At 44.3% G+C, this 12,381-nt stretch overlaps 2 protein-coding genes across 6 annotated transcripts in view; both read left to right on the forward strand.

Moving 5' to 3' along the window:
• Positions 1-6,590, forward strand: part of PLEKHG1 (pleckstrin homology and RhoGEF domain containing G1) — a 133,271-nt gene extending 126,681 nt beyond the window's left edge. For all 4 annotated transcript variants that reach the window (XM_071806419.1, XM_065834229.2, XM_065834232.2 and 1 more), the window contains 3 exons: positions 1,290-1,406; positions 2,218-3,892; positions 4,852-6,590. In XM_071806419.1, the coding sequence (XP_071662520.1) occupies positions 1,290-1,406; positions 2,218-3,892; positions 4,852-5,951 (2,892 nt within the window). In that variant the 3' untranslated portion in view covers positions 5,952-6,590. The remainder of the gene's footprint in view (positions 1-1,289; positions 1,407-2,217; positions 3,893-4,851) is intronic.
• Positions 6,591-8,279: 1,689 nt separating this feature from the next.
• MTHFD1L (methylenetetrahydrofolate dehydrogenase (NADP+ dependent) 1 like) overlaps positions 8,280-12,381 on the forward strand; it is a 152,801-nt gene continuing 148,699 nt past the window's right edge. Inside the window, exons 1-3 of one of the 2 annotated variants that reach the window (XM_071806421.1) lie at positions 8,457-8,475; positions 9,620-9,704; positions 10,334-10,380. Coding sequence is in view for 1 of the 2 variants with exons in the window: in XM_065835134.2 (XP_065691206.2) it covers positions 8,360-8,475; positions 9,620-9,704 (201 nt within the window). In the remaining variant the exon portion in view is untranslated. Of the gene's footprint in view, positions 8,476-9,619; positions 9,705-10,333; positions 10,381-12,381 lie in introns of both variants that reach the window. The other variant, XM_065835134.2, reaches the window with a different exon arrangement.

Genomic DNA, 12,381 nt, shown 5'->3' on the forward strand with positions numbered 1-12,381 from the left:
CCTCACTACATGAAAAAGATTTTACTTAGCCCTTTACAGTCCTCAAGTCTAGTTTTGACAGAAGGCGGTTGCGCACAAGTGACCTTTCCTTGCTTCTCCAGCTGATGCCATGACAGAAACCTTTTTAGGCCAGATGCAGAGACAGGACCTTCAGGTGTCCGAAGCAGGGACTTGAATATGAAGTTAAAATTCAGGCTCTGCCACATGTCTTGTGATGTTTCTTGACCTGTGAGCTGCTGGCAGTAGATAGGAACACGTCAACTTTAATAGGAGATATTTGGAGTAGGATTTCTGAAGATGAGATTCTGTATTTCATACTACTGTGCAGTCATTTGGCAGGTGGTAGTTTTCCCCACTCTGCATGATGCTTCCAGACATACACAGCACTTCTGAAAAGCTAAACCCCCAGTTTTGAAATGTGACTGTATTTAAAGAATGTAGGTTTTCGGGTATTTTTGTTTAGGTAATGCTGACGTCATTTTCTTGTGAATTATCCAAACATATTATTGAAATTCTTTTCGAAGCTTACTGCACATTTCCTCTTTGAAATGACAGTATTTGCTTTGTAAATATTTGATAAAATATTATAGAAGTGTAATGCAGTGTCTTGTAATTCTCCCTCTTCCTGACATGAGTTAGTACAAAAGAATGAGTGCAAAAAAATACTGCTATAAAAATGTATATTAGTAGCTTATTGTTTAATCCTAGGTGTGGCAATGATACCTTCTCAGATTCCCCCTGTTCCCACCATGCATGCCCTTCACTCTGAGTTAATTTGGACACTGCTCAACATATAATATTCTGGCTGCCTATCTCATTTTTCTGGGAAGTTGGATGACGGCTTATTTTTTAGTTTGGACCTCTTTCTGGTTTTCAAGACTGCAAGTGATAGCAAGACTACCTCCTCTGCATTTTAAAACCAAAAAGAACTTTGAAAATTGAATTTTTGTGTGACTACCTTCTCCTGTTTTAACTTTGACTGTGAGATTAAGCTCTTTCCCTCATCTAATCTCTATGTATTCTTTTATATCTATATTTTTATACACAAATTCTGCTTTCGACACCTTTTGACAAGCTGTATGGATTGATTTCATTTAATCGGTTATAAGAAAGTGAGTTTTCTAGGCTCTGAATCATTCTTGTGGCAGTGCCCTTACTAGTTATTTATATTTTGTCCTTCTGGTGGGGATACCTGGTCTGCTCTAGCTGCTTGTAATTCTTCTGAACAAGGCTGTAAGAGATCTGTAGGTTATATTACCCCTCACTTGCTCTTCTATTTTAAATTACAGGGAGTGCAGCAAAACTCACTGCAGAAATCAAAAGGGGGAAGAAAAAGACTTAATAGTCAAGCTGCTGAAAACGTTGAAAAACGGAGAAGTGTTAATCTCAACAAGTGTGAAATGCAGGTATATAACTTTTTTTACTGCTATTTTGCTATGCATCATGGATATGTCAAAGAAATATGTGGTTTTGCTAGGTAGACAGATAATTCATTGTCTGATTATGTTATGTATTAATATCCATATCATTGAAATATTAATCTGTATGATGAAAAAGTATTCTTTTTGGGTCAGGGTAAAAAAGCAACCAAAGCACTCAACATTAACTTAAGACAAAAGAAATTGTCCTTTTCTCTCTTTCCCAGTCTTTGGCCAGGAACATGTACAACATCCTTCATGTTAGCATTAGCAGGCATGTGACCTTGCTGTAAATTAGATCTGCTAGCCGAGCTGGATGAAAACTTACTCCAAAAAGACAATGAAATCTTCAGTGGCATGTGCTAGAGAGCATAACATACCTTTCTGCTAGGGTTATAGGCAAGAGGAAAGGGAGCAGAACAAAACTTTTGGCAGAGGCCTGGAGCCAGATTAGCTTAATTCAATGGTGAAACTGCAGAGTTAGCATAAAAGGTTTAGTCTAACCCTGCCAAACAAATTTGCCTTTAATTACTCATGCATTAGCATGAGCCAGTGTCTTGTATTTGAAGTAAGATGCTTTTAAATGCCAAGAGTGATCTCTGAGCCGTGGTATGGATTAGGAGGCATTGCCACCTTGGCTCTCTGGCTCTTTAGCAAGGAGCCTGCTCACCCTGCCCATCTCCACCTGACCCTGTGCTGCAGGACACCATGGTCCTATGGCAATTCTATGAATGGAGGAAAGTGCTGTGCTATTGCAGGGAATAGACTAATGTTACCTGTGTATTTCAAATCTCCACAGAGCTCCAAGGACCCTTCAGATGAAGAGTCAACCCAGTTGAATACCGATCTTCCGTTTTCCCGCGCAGCCAGGCAACCCCAGTTGCCCAGACAATTCAGCACACCCCAGAGCAACTCGCTCATCATGAATATTCTGGGGGGAAGCACCTCTGTCAGAAATATCTGGACCGACCATCAGATCAGGCAGGCATTGTTTCCCAGCCGGCGTCCACCTTATGAGAATGAAGATGACGAAGACGATTATCAGATGTTTGTACCATCAGTGTCTACATCCAATGGTGGTTCAGCTGTGGGTGGAGACAGGAGGGGTTCTCCTGGGCGTCCATGCAGCTGGCACTTGGGGGTAGTGCATCAAAATGAGACTTCCAGCCCCACTCGTCACAAAATTGTCAGGCGGGCCAGTAGTGCTGGTGAAAGTAACACGTGTCCAGCCAGCACCAGGTATAAAATCGGGGAGCGCAGTTCTCGAAGGGAAATGAAGAGAGCAGAGGTGAGCAGTATGAATGCGTATCCTGAATCTTCAGAGGAGCTGACCATCGATGATGTTGAACATGTTTATGATAATATAAGCTATGAAGACTTAAAGCTGATGGGTCTGACAAGAAGGGAGGAGACAGACCATGGTCCCCAGAGGTCTGCTAGAGACTCTCTCTACGAGGTTGAAAACAAAAGCAGCTTAGATTCACTCTCCAAAAAGAGGACAGCAAATCAAAACAGGGCCTCCATTCATGCTAGTAGGGATGAGATACTACTCAGTAGAGAAGCACCTACTTCAAGTTTGGATGAGCTCAGGATTGTTGAAGACAACATCTATGACACCATAGTGCTTCCAGAAACGCCACTGTTGAATTTCAAATGTGAGTCCTTAAAAAGCTCTAAAAGGCAGAGTTTTCTGGGCCTGGAAAAAGACTTTGCATGTTGTGACAATCTACGGCAGTTTGTTTCTGAAGAGAGTCTCCAGTTCAGTGAAGATGAAAGTCCTTACCATCGTGTTCCTGTCGACAATGACTATTTGAGCTTAGTAGATAGCTCTTCCAACTCAGATTCACTCTCCCATAAGTCTGCAGCGGATAAACTCTCGGAGGAAGTAGATGAGATTTGGAATGACCTGGAGAACTACATCAAGAAGAACGAGGAAAAGACCAGAGACCGTCTCCTTGCAGCCTTTCCTGTTTGTAAAGATGATATGCAGGAAAGGTTGCATGCTGGTAGTACACCTGAACTGAGTAAAGATGTAGAGTACTCACTGTCTACACTCTCTCTGCCAGAAACTCCTATTTTCCCTAAAACCATGAAGCCCAGGGCTGCCACCTTAAGCGAGGCTAATCTCAGGCTTGAAGACACAACACCATGCAAGGAGAACTCTTTTATGAGCCTGAACAGATCTTCCTTCTCCAGTGAGATGCCTTTTGTAGACAGCCCATACGAATCTGCCAACACTGTTCTGTCCAGTGCGCACACAGAGGGCATGGAAAATGACTTGGCAGTTGTTGATAAAACAAAGAACAGAGTTTTTATGATGGCAAGGCAGTACAGTCAAAAAATTAAGAAGGCTAACCAGCTTTTGAAAGTTAAAAGTCCAGAGCAGGAACATCCAGCTAGCAGACAACAAAAACTGAAACACAAAGATCTTGCTGCCATTCTGGAGGAGAAGAAACAAGGTGGTCCTGCTATTGGTATGTCCAAAATATTTCTGTACAGATATATTTCTTCAGTAACTTTCAATGAGATTTGTGTATTGAATTGGAAGGTGATGAATTTTCCCCACCTTACTGGCTGAGGATCAGTATTACATTTTCTGTGTTACCACTGAAATGAGTTTTCTATGACTGCTTCTAGCATGAGTAGTCTTTTATATCGCAATAAATTCTTGCTGTGAATTGATAAAATTGTGAATAAATAGAAGGGTAGTGGCAGGAAAGAGCAATTCAGCTTAGGTTGGAAATAGAGCTTATACCTGAAAGACTATCGGCCTCCTTGCAGAAGAGCAGTTATTTCCTTCAGTGATGTGATCTTCAAAGTTTGACTAAAAAGGTTAAGTGTGTTCACTTTCTAACAAGTTATGTAGATTTGTTCAGGTACCACCCACATCAGACTTATAAGCATAAGGAATGGGGTCAGATAAGAAAGAGCTGATCTTCTTGCTCTTTCTAATGAATGTGCAAAGTTGGGGATATGCAACAGCTTTGGAAGTATTTTTGTCTGCAGTCAATTGAAACAAATTGGAGACGTGAAGCCAGCGGACTCCATGCACTAAAGTGTCATTCTTGCCTTCTTGTGGTATTTATAGAAGCCTTGTGATATTTATAAAATATCTTCTTTACCAGGCCTTTTTCAGAACGTTTGTTTCTATTTTAACATGAAACAAGCAGTGTATTATTTGAATCCTGTGCTACATTGCATCCTGCATGACTGTTCACTGTTGCAAGACATATATGCTTCTTTTTTTTCAGTGCAATGTACCGAAATGCAATTCGGCCTCCATTGTTTCATGTTACTTTGTTGATGCTGAAGATATTGACACAAATCTAAACGTTTATCTTGACCAATACAAAGTGGTTTGGGGTTTTGAAATTTTCATGTGACTCATTCAAATGAATTGCTTGCATCTGTTTTAATTCTCTCTCCTTTCTAGGTGCCAGAATAGCTGAATATTCCCAGCTTTATGACCAAATTGTCTTTAGAGAAAGTTCACCTAAGGTCCAAAAGGAAGCCTGGTCTACCCCTCAGGAGCCCCCTGCTGGGAGGTATTCCATGCCTGTGGCTGCATCTCCTCCCCGCTCCCAGGCTACCAGTGAATACTCAAGAGCAGAGGATTGGCTTTTGCACGCTACATACAGTAACGGCGAGCTGGCCGACTTCTCTTCATGGCCTGAGTCCCAAGACCCAAAGTCCAAGAGCTCGTATACAGAATCTGGTTCAAAAAGCAATTCCAGGCAGTTGCCCTCAGCTGGATCAGTGCCTTCCCTTCAGATTTCTAACCGTTTGCATGTTCCGGTGCAGAGGTGGAGCACCATTATAAGCCAACCAAATAAAGAAAATTTACATCAAGATCACATCTATAACTCCCTTGGGAGAAGAGCAAGCAATGTAAAACCACAGGTGTACAACAGATCACAGTCATCTTCCTCGATTGTGGTCAACAGGTCTGGAGAAGCCATCGTGTATCCTAATGAAACGGACAAGAAAAAGCTCCATTTTAATAGGAACTTCCGATTCAACAGTCATCAGATGCCAAGTACTGCTTCAGGATGTACGGGGCCTGATACGAGAAAGCAGATCCCTGAAAACTCTTCAGATATGATTCTACAGGATTCTCAGAAGGTCCTGAGAGTGAACAGGGCCTCCCCTCTGACAGCACAGGTGGCCACTCAGAACTATTTTTCTAATTTCAAAGATACTGAAGAAGAAGGGGATGATGATGACTATGTTGAAATAAAGTCTGAAGATGAGGGATCTGACTTGGAGACCTCTCAGAACCAAACAAGGAAAACAGATGCTGAACTGTGTAATGGAGACACTGCTCCTTCTGAAACACTCTGTGGCAAAACTGTCTCTTGTACTCCTGCGAAGTCCCCCAGCAGCAAACAGACGCTTACGCCCTATCTGACTGCATATAGTGATTCAGATAAACTGAATGATTACCTGTGGAGAGTACCATCTCCTAATCAGCAGAATATTGTCCAGTCTTTAAGGGAAAAGTTTCAGTGTCTCAGTTCGAGTAGCTTTGCTTGATGCTTTCAGTAATTTCTAGCTATACTACCTTATCACGACAGAGTATATACTAGGACAATCAGTACTGGCATCATGTATTTCTGTAATATTACACAATCAGGCATTATATCACAGTAATATTGTAAATAGAAGTGAAATGTATCTTTTTTTCTTTTCTTTTCCTTTTTTTTTTTTTTTTAAATGGTTTAGAATCCTGGACGTGAAAAAGGCCACATGTTTGCTGGGTCTGGGGTCTTACTCCATAGTGCAGGTGGACTTTTCATCTCGTCTTTAACCTTTGCATCTCTTCCCTTGTTAGGTGTGATACCCTTTGATTCTTACCATCAAACCAGGTGTGATGCCATTTGATTCTTAAACCATTTTAACACGTGAAAACCTTCATGTTTGGACTTTAGAGTTGGTGATGAGTGTACTGCATCCAAAATACGCACGTGATTACTGTGGTTACATATGGGAGTGTTTAGCTGAGCAGCTACTCCTGTGGCTGTGCAGACTTCTGAGCAGGGTTCTGGTAATTACACCAACAAGCTACATGTGCAATTGCACATACTTTTTGCACGTTACTTTTTGACAGATGTATTCCAAGTGTGTGGGACCAATGCTTATACTACATTACTTTAAGAACAGGCCTCTTATGTTTTTTAAATAGTCTAGTGCTAGTGCTTGTGAGGGATGCCAGACTGCTGGCTCTGTGTCTGAAGCCTTTTCTACTTTCTGTAACTACATAGTAGGTGGAGGATGGGCAGTGACAACTTTTTATGTGAATCTGTGGATGTGACACAGTCCTTGCCTGGAGGGTGTTTTGGGCAGCAGAAGAGGAGCTTTGCTGCTTGTGAAGATGGGTAGACCTCCAGCGGCAGTGGTGTTTGTGACAAGCAGGTGAAATTTGAGTATCTTGCAGCTCAGAGGCCAGCAGTGGAAAGCCACTGGGTGTGAATGTGTGGAGGAGGTGTGGTGGCCGGCAGTGCATTTATTAGAGTCCCAAAGTTAGTAGCTCTGAGAGAGAATGGGGCTCAGCCAGATGCTGGGGTGAAATATCAGCCGTGCGCGGCATGTTGGCCCACGGGGTGTTTCAGCCACACTGCCAGTTGAGAAACAAGCTGTCTTTCCTGGGGAATGTTTCTCTTCTAGTACGAAATGATCCTTCCTGGCAGAGAGAGGTAAAATGTGTTTTCTAAACCAGCCAGGGCTGACTGTAATCCAGTTTATGTACAATAAAAGTAGCTTAAAGATGATAATACATTCCATTCTTTTGCAAATAATATATAGAAGAAATGCTGCCATTTACAACAGGAACAGGCTTTCCAATACGATGCACATTTACCCCCCTTTATCATCTTTGTTGCACAGCTTTGGATTCTGTTACTTGAAAACATTGTACCCAAAGGAAAGCCTAAAAATGTCTACACTGATCATCTTGTGTGACTTGTTCTGTTTTGGTGCTTAAATTCTTCAGATTATGTGGATAAAGCCAGTACCGAGTTAAACATATCACTAAATAAAGGAGTGTAATTAGTACTGTTTTTACTAATCATGTATTGCTCCCCTCAGCTACAAAACAGCCAACTATTTACTACATTGGTTACCACAAGGAAAACCTGAAGTTATCAGTGTACAGCTGATTAGTTGTAGACTGAGATTTAAGGAATTGAATCTGTTAGAACAGATTAAATTATTTACTGCACGTTTCTTGCATTGGCTAGGAATTGTTATTTGAAGGGCTGGTTGGTCATGATACTTACCAGCTCGCGCCACAGGGTTACTTGTTACAGTCAGCACATCCTCTGTGATAGGACCCACATCTATCTAGCAAAATCCCTTCGAGAAATAGTGTTGTACATATTTAAGATGCCGAGATGTAGCAGAGCCTGTATTTATTTAATATAGCTTGTAAAGTATTGTAAATACGAATAGAAGTCAAATCTGTGCTTTACCCCGCACGTCTAGATTTGGTTGAACGGCTAGGGGAAAGTTGTTTAACTCGCATCTCATGCAATCAGTGGAGTTGGGGTTCGGGAGGGAGGGGGACACTGAGGAAGGAAAACAAACCAAACAAACAGAAAAAGGGACTTATACTAGTGTGTAACTTCTTCCCGGGACCATTTCGTACTATTTTTTAATAAACGTTGAGTATGCAAAAGCTTTGAGTTCCGTTCACTGGGGATAGGGGGGACAGAAAGATGTTCGCGTTTATTAGATGGTGGTTCCTGCCAGTCATAAACGATGGTTGGGGGTGATTTGGGATTTCGCCGCCCTTGCACTCAAGCGGAAGCGAAGGGGGCTGAGCGGCAGGGCCGGGGGCAGAGCGGTGCTCGGGGGAAGGCGGTGCTCGGAGAACCGCCCTCCCCCTCGCCCTGCTCTCCGTCCCGGCTCCACAGTTGCTGGCGCCTCGGAGCCCGCCGGGAGGGATGCGGAGCGCGTTGCTGAAGCGCTGCCTGGCCCCGGCACTCCCCGCCGCGCTGCCGCGGGGCCGCGGGCTCTGCGGGAGCCAACCGCGGGGCGGCGGAGCGGCCGCGGCGGTGCGGTAAGAGGCGCACGTGGGAGGCGGCGCCGGCTGATGCAACCGGGGGTGGGGGGAAAGGGGATTTGGGTGGGGGGGAGGATGTTTCTTCAGTGGATGCGTCGGGTTGGGTTTTGGGGTGGTAAAATACGCCTCTATTTCCCCCCACGCAGGCACCGGTTTGTTTGTTTTGTGTTATTTTGTTGGGGTTTTTTTGTTAGTTTGTTTGGTTTCGGGGATTTTGTGTTACGACATTTTGGGGGTGTGCAAAGCAGGCGGTGTGTGGGGCTGGTTCAGGTGAGGCTGCCCACGGACGTCTGCCTGGAAAACGTGTCGTGGGTGTCGTCCCTTGTCGCAACCCCCCTCCCGCCCCATCCATTCAGCCTCAGCTGGGACAGTTTGTCTGCCGCAGTACTGACCTGAATTGACCGTTGGCTTCTGCAAAGGGGAGGGTATGAGGTAGCAAAAAACCACTCTAGGCTGTGAATTCCTCTGTTAGGCTTGCCCGCTGTGAGGGACAGACAGATATCTTTTAGGGGGTCTCCTCCTTTTCTGGGTATGTATCATCTGCATGTACAGAGGGTAACAGGGGAGAGCCAGCAGCCCCTTGTCCAGAAATTTTTTCCTGAAAGCAGTCCCAGTGCCTGGCTGCCAGCGGTTTTTCCAAGAAGTAGTGTGGCAAACAGAGCTCCTCTTGTTTCTCTGCTGCCCACAGCTCTGAATAGCATCCATGAAATTGGCTGGTTTGCTGCTGTTAGCGCTGGTTAAGCTGTACTGGCCCCAGGTGTAAAGGCCTCTGCTTCTGTCACCACCAGGACCTGGGGTATGAAAATGAAGGACCCACCTGAGCCAAGGGCTGAGGGTGGTGGATCCCTGCTTTGGTGGATCTGGACAAGCCTTCTCATGAAATAGCATAGACTAGCTATAAAGTTTGGGGCATGTTGGAACAGTGACATGCGTAGCTGTAAAACCAAGGTATTTTGATGTCTTAAGGTTTTCTCTCCCCGTCTGCTCAACACTAGCCTTCACAGTTTACATCTATCTGCAATTTTGGTAATTAAAAGTGCACCTTCCTAAGAATTTATTCCATATTGCTGACTAACGTAGGTTTCGGCTGACTGATGTTAGGAAGGTTCATTTTGCTAAAGATTTTGTTGTTATGTTGCAGCAAAATCACAGAGAGTGCAAAGAAATCCTTGGCCTCTCTTAAGAGAGAAAACCCTCGGCTTGAGCCAACACTTGCCATTATTCAGGTAAAGTATTTCTGTATGCTACTGGCTGTGAGACATCCCCTTCATACTGTTGCTTGTCTGGAACTTCAGAAGAATACGATGCTGAAAGGAACTTTTATTCAAGCAAAGTGACAGAAGGAGGTAATTCCACCGGACTGTAGATTGCCCTTCTCCAGGCCTGAAACAGCCACAGCAAACTTCAGGCTGTGGGAAAGGTTTGGAAAAGAATGAACGATTTCATCCCTTCCACCTTTTGCTAACTAAGTCTTTCACATTTTAAGTAAGGATTGCTTTTTCTTACAGGTTGTCTAAGTTGGTTGACATAATTGAGTTAAAGTCAAATAAGTTGTTCTTGACCTTTATTTAGCCTGAAGCTTTTGTTGCAGTCCTGAAAAAAGTGTTTATGTGCCTGAAAACACTGGCCTCCCATCACCTCCCACTCTGAAATAACATTGCCATGGTTAAGGAAAGACCCTGCCTCTTCCTGCCAGCCTTGTTGCCTTTGGGCAGCTGTAGCTTATGACTACATTACCGAGAGATGGTTCTGCTTAGATTTCTTGGGGTTTCAACGCCAAGCAACTGGGGATGTTTGTCATTCAGAGTGAGACCCAGAGCTGTGCAGGCAAAAACATTTTTGTCCTGTTTCCTAGGATGGCGATGTTGGTTTTGAGTGGGTGCACACTGCATCTTTGACCCGGTAGGTTTTAATTTTAAAACCTAGTTATAAATATTTTAAAGCCTTAATAGTGAATCTAAGAAATGCAGCACCAACTTAATTTCAGTAGGTCTTCTAGTGAGGCTGACTGAACAAGCTCTCCTCTTACCTTCTTCAGGTAACTGCAGATAATGTTTTCAAATAGCCATCTAAAGCTGTATTTTTAAGGACTGCTAGAAAAGCAGTGACCTGTCTTCTCATTGACCTGTTGTTTCTCACTCCTATCTTGTCTCCATCCAGTTGTACTGTTTGCTGGACTGGGGCAGTGATCCAGCCTGGGCTGGAGGGCTCTGCAGAGGCTCCCTTTTAGCCACATTAGCCCATAAGTCTGGTGTTCTGCATGGCCAGATGAATGTTTTATGCTGGCACGAGGGAAGGGATATTGTTAAGATATGAGAGAGCGTAGTGTGAGGAAGGGGAGGTTCCTGCTCACTTTTAATATCAATTGGGATGCATCTACATCGGTGTTTTGGTCTTGATCAAGGCTTTAATTGAATGTTCCTCTTGTTCTCATTTACCCCACTTGGCCTACATCCTGAGACAGCTGTAGGAACATGTGGCCTAGATCCTTCTGGATGAAATTCACCCAAATGATGTTCTCCAGCTGTCAGTCACCCAAGGTCTAGTCTGGTTTTAAGGACTGGTGCAGTAACCTAGTAGTGTTAGGTTAGTGGTTGGACTAGATCATCTTGAAAGACTGTTCCAACCTAAATGATTCTATGGCTGAAGCAGAACTCCTTTAAATGTGCATCTGTTGTTACAAAGACTTGCTTTAGTCTACAAATACTCTTGTGGTGCACTGTTCTACTGGGTAACATGGGCAGAGCCTTAAAATTCATGCTGGTCTCCATGTGAGGTGTTGCACACAGGAGCAGAGAGAGGGCGGTAAAACGATCTCCTATGCCAGTTGCTCTTGAGTAACAGCGCTCGGCATAACATGGCACCACCTCCGCAGCAGTTCTGGGAATGAGGAGTTGCAGACTAAGCCCGCTCTGGTGTGGTTTTAGATGCATTCTTTTCCTCTTGAGCCATCTGAACCTGAATTGAGACTGAGATTGATACCTGCATTGCTTGTTTTACCCCTTTTGAACCTTTGTTGGAGCTGTGCAGCAGCAAAAAATCATTGGTGGCTGCTTCTTAATGTTGTTGAAGCTGAAAACTAATACACAGCAGCAGAATCCTGTTTAGTGGTGGAGCTGTGGTCCTGCAAAGCTCAGCAAAGTGTTGCCATCGCCCCTGCACCCCCTGTCCTGCGCTCTGCCAGACCACCACATCCTGAGCTCTGGCCTTGGCTGTACCACCCCACAGGTTGTGATGGGAACCAGTTCTGGGCAGGGATTTCTGCGCTCACACAAGGTGAGTGTTCACCAGCTGGCACCACAGGAACAGGGGCATTACAGGGAACAGTGTGGTACAACTGGTGGCTGAATCCCAGGTAAACCTCTCAAGCAGTCCTGGTGGTTACACATCAGTGTGCGGATACAGTTCCACATTTACTGGTGTGGGGGAGCAGGTGCTGAGCTGTCCTTAGTCCCATCTTCCCTTGCCACAGAGTGAGCTCCACACATGTTCTCAGTGGAGCAGCCTCTGTGCTGCCACTTGCCTGCAGCTGCCAGATTTGGGGAGTGGGAGACTGGTAGTGGGGCACCAGGGACATATGCAGTGCTGAGCTGGGCGAGGGAGGTGTGGGATGGAAAGCAAACCTTCATCATCTCTCAGGAGCTGCCTCTCTCCATGGAGCCTATCCTATTAAATACTCTTTTTTTCATGGTCAGCAGTCTTTGAACCATTTGGGATTAACAGGTTGATAAATTGTTAATGGACTTGAATGGAAATAATTTTGGGTGACAATAGTGACAGTCAAAGCCAGCGCTGGCAGCTAACCACAATGTGAGCAGCTCAAGTCTGATGGGAAGTCACTGGCACTGAGTCTTCTAGAAAAAGCTATGTAGAGTGTGTTCATGAAATTGTGATGAAACCTTT

Source organism: Patagioenas fasciata, chromosome 3, assembly GCF_037038585.1.
Source record: "Patagioenas fasciata isolate bPatFas1 chromosome 3, bPatFas1.hap1, whole genome shotgun sequence".
Classification (NCBI taxonomy): Eukaryota; Metazoa; Chordata; class Aves; order Columbiformes; family Columbidae; genus Patagioenas; species Patagioenas fasciata.